The sequence below is a fragment of the Triticum urartu genome, unplaced genomic scaffold, assembly GCF_003073215.2.
Source record: "Triticum urartu cultivar G1812 unplaced genomic scaffold, Tu2.1 TuUngrouped_contig_3667, whole genome shotgun sequence".
NCBI classification, from domain to species: domain Eukaryota; kingdom Viridiplantae; phylum Streptophyta; class Magnoliopsida; order Poales; family Poaceae; genus Triticum; species Triticum urartu.
The window spans coordinates 7,874-19,639 of record NW_024114209.1 but is presented as its reverse complement, the minus strand read 5'-3'; the positions used below and the strand labels follow the sequence as shown (position 1 = coordinate 19,639).

Sequence of the window (11,766 nt, the reverse complement as noted above, 5' to 3'; positions counted from 1 at the left end):
ATAACATGTGACAAAATGAAATTAGGGCATAGTCAGGAGATAATACAATATAGTTAAAATACTATATAAGTAGTACGTAAGGATTCATTGTGCACGACCATTTGATTAAAAAATATGATACTCTTATTTGAGTAAAAAAAATAGGACGAGTCAAATCAAGAGTAGTTCAACTTAGCTCGTGCCCGTTTCGAAAAAAAAACTTAGCTCGTGCCGCGAACTTAGTGTATCTCAAATGGTTAGGTTTCTTGTGGTGAAACCAATGCACCAGGGTTGGAAGTCCTAAACTTGGCATTGGTGGTCGCATTTTCCTTGATTTATTTCAGTCATTTCAACGATGTGCTTCGAGTAGAAAGAGATGTTCCCGTTGACTGTGAAGCTGTCTGCGGCGACTTCGTCAATCTTAAGATGATATGTCGGCTGAGTCTCTTAGATATGCTAATAGGGGTAGGGTATACGTGCGTGCGTTAATAGGTGACAAGTGTGTGTATATATATGAGCGGTTGCATCTGTAGTTGTTACAAAAAAATTTAGTTCATGCCACTCATATTGGTAGAGATATGATATAAAAGTGTTTTAAGTTTTTTCAGTTGTTTCAACAAGTATAGAAAACCACATACCCGAAATATAAAGGATCTCATTGCCTTTAAATAAATAATCGACATTTACCCCTATAAATAAAAAACTTATAATTCGACAGAAAGCAACCAGTACACTTTCCGCAAGCTCGAGGAGACAAAAATCACGGAGGGGCATATGAGCCGAGTCCACGGAGCACTGAGCGCCACTGCATTGCAGGTGAGCAGAGCAGACCAAGGCAAAAGCTCGCTCTCTCTCTCCCTCTCCCTCTCCCTCTCACACGGCTTTCCCTCTCTCTCCTCCCGTTCGAACTAGGAATCCGAGGGCGACCACGGGCAAAAGCGATGGCCGCGTCCAGGCCGCAACACCGGGCGCCGCCGGGGCGCGTGCCCACGAGGTGCGTCGCCGCGCTCTGCGCCGCCTGCTTCCTCCTCGGCGTCTGCGTCGTCAACCGGTTCGCATTCAGCCCCCCCACCCACCAAATCCGCTGTTTCTCCCGGATTTCTCGCTCTCTGCGCCTTACCTGCCCCCAATCTCTTCCTCTCGCCCCGAGCTGCTCCAATGCTCGTCGATTTCGTGAGCGGAGGTGGTGACGTTTGCTCTACTTTTGCAGCTACTGGGCGGTCCCCGAGCCACCCGACTGCCGAAGCAAGGTAATGCGCCGCTCCGATTCAATCCCCTCTCTTCCGTTGATGTTTATCTGGCTGCGCATTGCCAACCGGCCCGGTTTTGCAGGCGAATTCTGGCCGTTCGAGGGCCATGCTGAGCCAAGCACAAACCCGCGAAGTCGTCATGTAATGTCTGAACCTTGAGCGGCCATGAATCTTTCCTTCTCGTTTGGATTCGCTTATTCTGCTTCTGTTTGGCAGCGCGTTGGACAGAACGATATCGGACATCGAGATGCGCCTGGCTGCCGCTAGAGCTGCGCAGATGAGGAGCCAAGGCGTGTCGCCGAGTGATTCAGCCGCTGACCAGGGAAACATGCGACCTAGATTGCTTTTCGTCATGGGTATCATGACCACGTTCAATAATCGGAGGCGCAGAGACTCTATCAGGAAGACGTGGATGCCAGAAGGTAGAGCCTGTAAGACATGGTACTTCCAATTGTTTATGTTTCATTCATACCAGTTTTCACAGTGCTCTGTCTCTAGGTGAGGGTTTGCGAAGGCTGGAGAAGGACAAGGGCATTGTCATGCGTTTTGTTATTGGACGAAGGTATGATATCGCTGAGTTTAAAAATCTGGGAAAGAGATACTAGTCAATGTTCCTGCTTGACACGCTACTGAGTTTTGGTGCTTACATCTCGTAGTGCAAACCCTGGTCCTGACAGTGAAGTGGAGCGTGCCATGGATGCAGAAGATAAAGAATACAATGATATTCTTAGACTTGTATGCTGAGTCGACTACTTTCAACTACTTTAGCTTTTACCTTACCAATGACTATCAATATTGACGCCCTTTGCAGAATCACGTTGAAGGCCAGGATGGGCTTCCTTTGAAGATTCAGATGTTTCTTTCAACTGCTCTGTCCACGTGGGATGCTGATTTCTATGTCAAAGTTGACGATGATGTTCATGTCAACATCGGTATGCCTACACAGAACCCTTTGTTGCTGGTAAATGTTTCGCCGGTATTCTCATGCACTGAGGTTTTCTCTCTTAACACAGGTATTACCAGATCGATTTTGGCACGGCATAGGTCAAAACCTCGGGTGTACATCGGCTGCATGAAATCCGGACCTGTGATTGCTAACAAGTAATACTCAAGAACCCATATTGCCTCCAATTGATTAAAATACTAAACATATGGAGAAATGTGTCAGGCGAGAGCTCCCATTTTTTTTGAATGATAATGCAAACTTGTGATATGAACTGTCGAGTAGTGTGGGGAAAGAAGTATCATCCGTCCGATAGTGGAAGTTAGTCATGTTATGAGCTAGCAAAGCAATTGTTTCATTTTCAGATTATTCATTCCTATTCTGATCGGATAATGAAGATAATGAGTTTTGCATTCTCTTATTTACAAATTACTACAAGGACAGGTCTTACTAGAGATGCTCCCAAATAGATGGTTTCATTTTACTGACATTTCTTCTAAAACATGGAGTAATATAATGTGATAATGCCTGCTTAATGTTCACAGTGAATCTAAATATTACGAACCAGATCATTGGAAGTTTGGGACTGCGGGTAACAACTACTTTAGGCACGCAACACGGCAGCTGTATGCTATAACAAGGGACTTGGCGACCTACGTATCAGCAAACAAGTGAGTCCTAAATTTCTGATGTGGATATGCAATGCCTGATAAAATGGATTACATTACTGCTTCATCTCATATCTGTTTGACATCATTTTCAGGCATATCTTGCACAAATATACAAATGAAGATGTATCATTTGGTTCTTGGTTGATTGGGTTGGATGTTGAGCATGTTGATGAGAGAAGCCTTTGTTGTGGTATTCCTCCAGGTTGGCATCTCGCTTCTTTATTGTTGATTTTCCATTTTGCTTCAGCATACTGTCCTATTTTATCTAGATAATTATTGCATGCTCATTACGACATCGCTTAACCTGGAAGTTATATGCTTTACAGTACTAAGTAGTTGAGTCAATCATTTTGAATTTTGTACTGAGAAAAAGATGATCCAATTGTCTTATACCAACTACAGTGTTTGTTAGCACATAAATTCAAGACTTGCCTTTACCACCTTTCTGTCCCCCAGCTCCCCAGAAGTTGCTCTTTACACCAAACATGTCGGCACATCACATAAGTATTTCATTCATCTGAATGTTACCATCACTTAGTGGTTACTACTTGATTACTTTTAACCTGAATGACCTCAGAATAAGACAGAGGCGAGTGCCTGTTGCTCGCAAATCTAGTGGGTGTTGATCTATCTTCTCTCTCAGTTACTCTTTTGTCTCTTGCACTTCAGTAGGCATGGACACAACACATGGCTCTATCTTTGTACGATGTGGCGAGTGACCATAAGTACAGTATTTTGTTTTAGACCATCAGTACGTCGTTCTTATATCTCTAACTCTGGGGATATATTTACTTCACCAACCATCATTGCCAGCCCTGGTATGTGTTGTGATAATGTGATGCAAAGTCTACCTGGCATTTGCTACCATCCAACATCAGTCAACCTGGCATTTGCTGCAATTGCAAAGCACTTCTGCTTGCTGTTCAGATTGTGGAAACATAAGGCAGGTGACGCACATTTTCATGTGTCATCTTCTCTGATCATGCAGACTGCGAATGGAAGGCGCAGGCTGGGAACCCATGTGGGGCATCCTTCGACTGGAACTGCTCCGGCGTCTGCAATCCAGCAGAGAGAATGGAGGAGGTGCACCGGCAATGCTGGGAACATCGCGAGGCTGCTCTGCCACAAGCGCAGGAGTCTTGACAACCAAGGGGTGGTGGCATCCTTGTGCTGCTCCATGTAAACTCATGTAATTATTCAGTAGACGGCTAGACGCAGACGTAGCAGCTGTCGTGCCGTGGTCTGGGTTGGAGCTACAAATTTTTGCCTTCCGACACCATTTGCATGAATTGGAGGGAAAATTTGAACAGAGCTACTGCATAGTGAAGGTTTTGCATCGTGTATGTAAGATATCCGATATGTGAAGATGAATGCAGGAAAGCTCTGCAAATTGTGTCTGTCATGATTAAATGGACACAATATCCCTGAAACGGAACACCTTTACCCAGCTTTTTGATGAAACTAGCATATGCATGCAAAAATGTTGAATTTTTTGGTTCAAATTTATATACTTGACTACACAATTTGAAAATCCATATTGTCCAGGAAGAGTGCATGGCTTGGCAAAGGACAACATGTGACATGGCTTGTACAAGAGCGGATCTGGCTCTGTTACACGTAGTTTTTGCTAATAGGTTCACGATGCGGGCCTGGCTTGGACACAGGTATTTTTTGCCAATAGGTTCCTGAATTCTGCGAAGATAGAGTATGAAAAGAGCGTAACAGCAACTCTAGCTTACTACATCCCGTAAAAAAATGAGGCTCCATCATGAAGAGCAAAGCCGCGTCGCCCCCGGGCGACACGGGGAACCCTAGCGCCGCCGCCGCTAGGTCCCCCTTGCCCCCTCCCTCGCTTCGCCGCCGCTGGAGGGGCTGCTGGCGAAGTCCGCGCGCGCTTAGGGAAGGTGGTGGCGGGGCGTTTCCCCTCTCTGTGGCGTTGCGCGCGCATGCGCTGCCTGCGTCACCTCGGGCGCAGGCGAGATGCAGGGCCGCGGGAGTGGCTTCAGCGCGGGGAGAGGCCGGATCCTGGCCGGGCTTGGCCGGATCTAGCTTCTCCGCCCCCGTTGGCCGCCCTTGATGGGGCTCGGTGGCTTCGTTCCGGCGGCCAGTGAGGGGCTGGATCTTGGGGCGGCGGCCACGGACGGCGGAGGATGTGTCGGCGGCTGTGGACTCACGATGGGCGACGCGGCGGCCGCGGTGGTGGACGATCCGTGCACAAGACGCTTGGTGTAGGCCATTGGAAAAGATCTGGGTGAAGACCTGCTCGCGGCTGCTGCCGAGGCCGGCGATGGCGGCACTATTCGGTGTCGTTCCCTTGTTGAAGGCATCGTTGTTGAGAAATTCCAGACCACTATCTGTTACCTCTGGGGGAAACCCTAAATCAGTAGATCGGATGACGACGGCATTATTGTGTCGCTTCCCTCTTGTGGCGTCATTGTTGGAGGTATACACGGGCTCGAGGGGCCAGTGGACGGAATAATTGGTGGAGCGGTCATTCATCCTGCACATTAATGGTGGCGATTCTCGGCGACGTGGCGCAGTGGAGACTCGGCGCCCGATGTGTGGCATGGGACTCGCGCAGGAGGGTGACGCTATCAGGCGTCGTGGTGGCGTTGATGGCAGAGAGGCCGGGCAAGGTGGTGCAGCAGTAGAACACAGAAGATGGATTGGTGGCAGGTAGCTGCGGCGGCCTCATACCCGGTAGGCGTCTTGGTTGAGGAGTGCGCCGGACTCGTAGGTGCTGTTGGGGAACGCAGTAATTTCAAAAAAATTCCTACGCACACGCAAGATCATGGTGATGCATAGCAACGAGAGGGGAGAGTGCTGTCTACGTACCTACGCAGACCGACTGCGGAAGCGTTGACACAACGTAGAGGAAGTAGTCGTACGTCTTCCCGATCCGACCGATCCAAGCACCGTTACTCCGGCACCTCCGAGTTCTTAGCACACGTACAGCTCGATGACGATCCCCGGGCTCCGATCCAGCAAAGCGTCGGGGAGGAGTTCCGTCAGCACGACGGCGTGGTGACGATCTTGATGTTCTACCGTCGCAGGGCTTCGCCTAAGCACCGCTACAATATGATCGAGGTGGAATATGGTGGCAGGGGGCACCGCACACGGCTAAGTACCGATCTCAAGGATCAACTTGTGTGTTCTTTGGGGTGCCCTGCCTCCGTATATAAAGGACTAGAGGGGGGGAGGCTGGCCGGCCAAGGGAGGGCGTGCCAGGAGAGTCCTACTCCCTCTGGGAACATCTCATATGGTCCATGACGTTCAAAACGTCTTTGAAGTCCCGATTCTAAGCCGTTAAGTATGGTGCACTAAACTATCAAGTAGTCATCATATTGAGCTAGCCAAACGTTCATAACGTCTGCATCTGCTCCTGCAATAGGTCTGTCACCTAGCGGTGCATCAAGGACATAATTCTTCTGTGCAGCAATGAGGATAAACCTCAGATCACGGATCCAATCCGCATCTTTGCTACTAACATCTTTCAACACAATTTTCTCTAGGAACATATCAAAATAAACACATGAAAGCAACAATGCGAGCTATTGATCCACAACATAGATATGCTAATACTACCAGGACTAAGTTCATGATAAATTAAAGTTCAATTAATCATATTACTTAAGAACTCCCACTTAGATAGACATCCCTCTAATCTTCTAAGTGATCACGTGATCCAAATCAACTAAACCATAACCGATCATCACGTGAAATGGATTAGTCTTCAATGGTGAACATCATTATGTTGATCATATATACTATATGATTCATGCTCGACCTTTCGGTCTCCGTGTTCCGAGGCCATATCTGCATATGCTAGGCTCGTCAAGTATAACCCGAGTATTCTGCGTGTGCAAAACTGGCTTGCACCCGTTGTAGATGGACGTAGAGCTTATCACACCCGATCATCACGTGGTGTCTGGGCACGACGAACTTTGGCAACGGTGCATACTCAGGGAGAACACTTCTTGATAATTAGTGAGAGATCATCTTATAATGCTACCGTCAAACAAAGCAAGATAAGATGCATAAAAAAGATAAACATCACATGCAATCAAAATATGTGACATGATATGGCCATCATCATCTTGAGCCTTTGATCTCCATCTCCAAAGCATCGTCATGATTTCCATCGTCACCGGCATGACACCATGATCTCCATCATCTTGATCTATATCAATATGTCGTCACCTGGTCGTCTCGCCAACTAGTGCTCTTGCAACTATTGCTATCGCATAGCGATAAAGTAAAGCAATTATTTGGCGCTTGCATCTTATGCAATAAAGAGACAACCATAAGGCTTTTGCCAGTTGCCGATAACTTCAACAAAACATGATCATCTCATACAACAAAAATTTATATCTCATCACGTTTTGACCATATCACATCACAACATGCCCTGCAAAAACAAGTTAGACGTCCTCTACTTTGTTGTTGCAAGTTTTACGTGGCTGCTACGGGCTTAAGCAAGAACCAATCTTACCTACGCATCAAAACCACAACGATAGTTTGTCAAGTTGGTGCTGTTTTAACCTTCGCAAGGACTAGGCGTAGCCACACTTGGTTCAACTAAAGTTGGAGAAACTGTCACCCGCAAGCCACCTATGTGCAAAGCACGTCGGGAGAACCGGTCTCGCGTAAGCGTACGCGTAATGTCGGTCCGGGCCGCTTCGTCCAACAATACCGCCGAACCAAAGTGTGACATGCTGGTAAGCAGTATGACTTATATCGCCCACAACTCACTTGTGTTCTACTCGTGCATATAACATCAACACATAAAACCTGGCTCGGATGCCACTGTTGGGGAACGCAGTAATTTCAAAAAATTTCCTACGCACACGCAAGATCATGGTGATGCATAGCAACAAGAGGGGAGAGTGTTGTCTACGTACCTACGCAGACCGACTGCGGAAGCGTTGACACAACGTAGAGGAAGTAGTCGTACGTCTTCCCGATCCGACCGATCCAAGCACCGTTACTCCAGCACCTCCGAGTTCTTAGCACACGTACAGCTCGATGACGATCCCCGGGCTCCGATCCAGCAAAGCGTCGGGGAGGAGTTCCGTCAGCACGACGGCGTGGTGATGATCTTGATGTTCTACCGTCGCAGCGCTTCGCCTAAGCACCGCTACAATATGATCGAGGTGGAATATGGTGGCAGGGGGCACCGCACACGGCTAAGGAACGATCTCAAGGATCAACTTGTGTGTTCTTTGGGGTGCCCTGCCTCCGTATATAAAGGACTAGAGGGGGGAGGCTGGCCGGCCAAGGGAGGGCGCGCCAGGAGAGTCCTACTCCCTCTGGGAGTAGGATTCCCCCCCAATCCTAGTTGGAATAGGATTCCTTGAGGGGGGAAAGAGAGAGAGGGGGGCCGGCCACCTCTCCTTGTCCTAATAGGACTAGGGGAGGGGGGAGGCGCGCAGCCCTCCTTGGGCTGCCCCTTTCTCCTTTCCACTAAAGCCCACTAAGGCCCATATAGCTCCCGGGGGTTCCGGTAACCTCCCGGTACTCCGGTAAAATCCCGATTTCACCCGGAACACTTCCGATATCCAAACATAGGCTTCCAATATATCAATCTTTATGTCTCGACCATTTCGAGACTCCTCGTCATGTCCATGATCACATCCGGGACTCCGAACAATCTTCGGTACATCAAAATGCATAAACTCATAATAACTGTCATCGTAACGTTAAGCGTGCGGACCCTACGGTTTGAGAACAATGTAGACATGACCGAGACATGTCTCCGGTCAATAACCAATAGCGGGACCTGGATGCCCATATTGGCTCCTAGATATTCTACGAAGATCTTTATCGGTCAGACCGCATAAGAACATACGTTGTTCCCTTTGTCATTGGTATGTTACTTGCCCGAGATTCGATCGTCGGTATCCAATACCTAGTTCAATCTCATTACCGGCAAGTCTCTTTACTCGTTCTGTAATACATCATCCCGCAACTAACTCATTAGTTGCAATGCTTGCAAGGCTTAAGTGATGTGCATTACCGAGAGGGCCCAGAGATACCTCTCCGACAATCGGAGTGACAAATCCTAATCTCGAAATACGCCAACCCAACATGTACCTTTGGAGACACCTGTAGAGCTCCTTTATAATCACCCAGTTACGTTGTGACGTTTGGTAGCACACAAAGTGTTCCTCCGGCAAACGGGAGTTGCATAATCTCATAGTCATAGGAACATGTATAAGTCATGAAGAAAGCAATAGCAACATACTAAACGACCGGGTGCTAAGCTAATGGAATGGGTCATGTCAATCACATCATTCACCTAATGATGTGATCCCGCTAATCAAATAACAACTCATTGTTCATGGTTAGGAAACATAACCATCTTTGATTAACGGGCTAGTCAAGTAGAGGCATACTAGTGACACTTTGTTTGTCTATGTATTCACACATGTATTATGTTTCTGGTTAATACAATTCTAGCATGAATAATAAACATTTATCATGAAATAAGGAAATAAATAATAACTTTATTATTGCCTCTAGGGCATATTTCCTTCAGGTGCCCCATACCCGGCAGGCGTCCTGGTTGGGACCTCAGGTCTTAGATGTTTAGGTTTAGCTGCGATGTCTGTTTGGTATTAGGCCCAGACTATCAGCGCCCCTTTATCAATTGAATATGAGTAGCGACAGTTGTTGCTTAGATGGTGGCTTTAGTCTTATTGTTGTATGACTTTGTAAGGTCTTGTAAGAATAATTAATAAAGTGGCTGTATGCATCGCCCAGATGCAGAGGACGAAGGTCCTTCTCCTTTTCTAATAAAAAAATTAATAATAAAAAGCAACTCTATTAGAGTCACCATATGGGATATGGAGGCAGCGACAGTGGTGCGAAAACACATAGTCATCATCAGTGGCGGAGCTACAACATATAAATTTGGCGGGCCAAACTGAAGGTCAAGCCTAAGTTTTCTATCCGCATGGGCCCACTTTTACCATTAGGCTCAATGTTTTAGTACAAACCTGGGTGGGCCATAGCCTTGTTTTTGTTTCAACGTATCTCCGCCACTGGTCATCGTAATGTGTCCTTCATATTTATCATGCATGTAGGACACATCTGCCATTGAGTCATCTGTTGTTTCTAGCATATTTATAACAATTTAGATCAAATAATGAGCATAATTCAACAAATATTATTATAAACCATTTATCCTACAAAAATAATCTAAATGCAACAAATTATCTGATCAAATAATTTGTTAAAGCAAAAAATGAATGGAATTTAAAGAAATTTAAGCATCCCTTCTTCCAGCTAGCCATGAATGATGGTCAATGAGATCCTCCTTCAACAATGATAAGAGGCCCATTCTTTAGTCTTCCAGTACGCCTCAAGAAATGCTTGAATGCGTTTCGGGTTCCTCCGAGGCCCAACTGGTTTCCATTACGTTCATAGTCAATGGAGCCTAGCATATCCTTGTCATCCTCTATTATCATGTTGTGTAAGATAACATAATATGTCATGATATTTGCCAAGATAACCTTGTTCCAGAAACGAGCAGGCCCCGGATAATTTCTACTAACCTTGATTGCAACACTCCAAATGCCCTCTTGATGTCTTTCCTCTGAGCTGCTCTCAGGCTTAGAAATTGTTTTCACAAAGGTAGACCAAGATGGATAGATGCCATCAGCTAGGTAGTAGCCTTGATCATACTAATGGTCATTCACCATGAAGTTGTAAGGTGGAGAAGTACCAGCAGCCAACCTTTTGAAACAGATGAGATCTTTGCAAGACATTGATGTCATTGTGAGATTTAGTCAACCCAAAGTAGTAATGCCAGACCCACATATCTTTGAAGGCAACAACTTCCAAAATTATTGTTGGATCCTTCCAAAATTCTGTCACTTCCAATGCATACAGTCAACACTCCGTAGCATCCCATGCCAGCTTTTTGCTTCATGCATCTCTAGAGGCATGGTTCTGTCCTTAGCATAGAGTGCTCGTAGAAACCACTCTCCATAAACCTTCATTACAGTTTCAGTGACCCGACAAAAAGTAGTCTTGCATCAGTCATTTGTGGCCTCTGATTTTGTCCCGACAAAATATCGCACGACTGAGCTGCGATCATGCATGCTTCCTCTTCTTTCTGGTGGATACTATCCATTCAACGATCATCAACATGACCATGTCTTCTTCCACGTCCAACATTTCTCTCTTCGAATCGGAGCTCGAAATCGAGGACGAGTCATCAAAGAACATAAGCTCCCCCATCGGATCCATCTACACATGAGTCGCTAAACTATATCTATGAGAAAAGGCTGGGGAAGTTTACCTACGGGCGATGGCGGAATGGGTGACAATGGAAAGAAGGCCCGATGGCAGAAGTCTAGGAATGGCTCGGGCGAAGGCTACTGTGGCCAAATCATGGTGACCTGGGTGACAACGATGGCACCAAATGAAAGAGGCACAGAGATGTAGGCGGCGACAGAAGGGAGTGTGTGCCCTGAAATGTTAGTGGGACCAATATTTGGATGGATGGACGACGCGCCATATCGCCTCAGCCAACCTCCAAATATGGCGTCTCATAGGCTCGTTTTGCAGTGTCTTCCATAATTTATGGCGATGGGGGGCCGTATGGCGACTCAGGTAGAGTGACACTTAGGCCCAAAATCACCATATTGACGATTATTATGGTGATCGGGCGGATATGGTGACTCTGCTATAGTTGCTAAGTGAGAGGGTTATGTAGCCATGGCATTAAGGACTAGATCTCACACTGAATTGTAGCAAGGTTTTGGCCCAAATATTTATGTCTTGATAATATATGCCTTCAAATCAACCCAAATTGATGAAATCACATATTTTTGACAACTGCCATCATGATTAAATCATCACAATGTCTCCAAAATGGTATAACTTTTTTCGGGATTCTCGACATAGTTGATGCTAT

At 46.5% G+C, this 11,766-nt stretch overlaps 1 protein-coding gene across 2 annotated transcripts; it reads left to right on the top strand.

Moving 5' to 3' along the window:
* The first annotated feature begins 788 nt into the window (after positions 1 to 788).
* Positions 789 to 4,278, top strand: LOC125527353 (beta-1,6-galactosyltransferase GALT31A-like). 2 transcript variants are annotated; one of them, XM_048691877.1, is made up of 11 exons: positions 791 to 1,030; positions 1,190 to 1,229; positions 1,312 to 1,370; positions 1,446 to 1,651; positions 1,728 to 1,791; positions 1,886 to 1,964; positions 2,041 to 2,161; positions 2,243 to 2,330; positions 2,718 to 2,843; positions 2,936 to 3,045; positions 3,832 to 4,278. In XM_048691877.1, exons 1-11 carry the CDS (start codon positions 921 to 923, stop codon positions 3,984 to 3,986), a joined length of 1,158 nt encoding a protein of 385 aa, XP_048547834.1. In that variant the 5' UTR covers positions 791 to 920; the 3' UTR covers positions 3,987 to 4,278. The 2 variants fall into 2 exon arrangements, with proteins under 2 accessions (XP_048547833.1, XP_048547834.1); XM_048691876.1 differs by having other exon boundaries at positions 789 to 1,030; positions 2,041 to 2,330.
* Positions 4,279 to 11,766: the final 7,488 nt, after the last annotated feature.

What these genes read in the sequence shown, in the direction of transcription:
- LOC125527353 (XM_048691876.1), top strand. Translation starts at nt 921, where the DNA reads ATGGCCGCGTCCAGGCCGCAACACCGGGCGCCGCCGGGGCGCGTGCCC. An exon ending in GGCGTCTGCGTCGTCAACCG is followed by an intron (nt 1,031 to 1,189) that starts GTTCGCATTCAG and finishes CTACTTTTGCAG; the next exon opens with CTACTGGGCGGTCCCCGAGC. An exon ending in CACCCGACTGCCGAAGCAAG is followed by an intron (nt 1,230 to 1,311) that starts GTAATGCGCCGC and finishes CCGGTTTTGCAG; the next exon opens with GCGAATTCTGGCCGTTCGAG.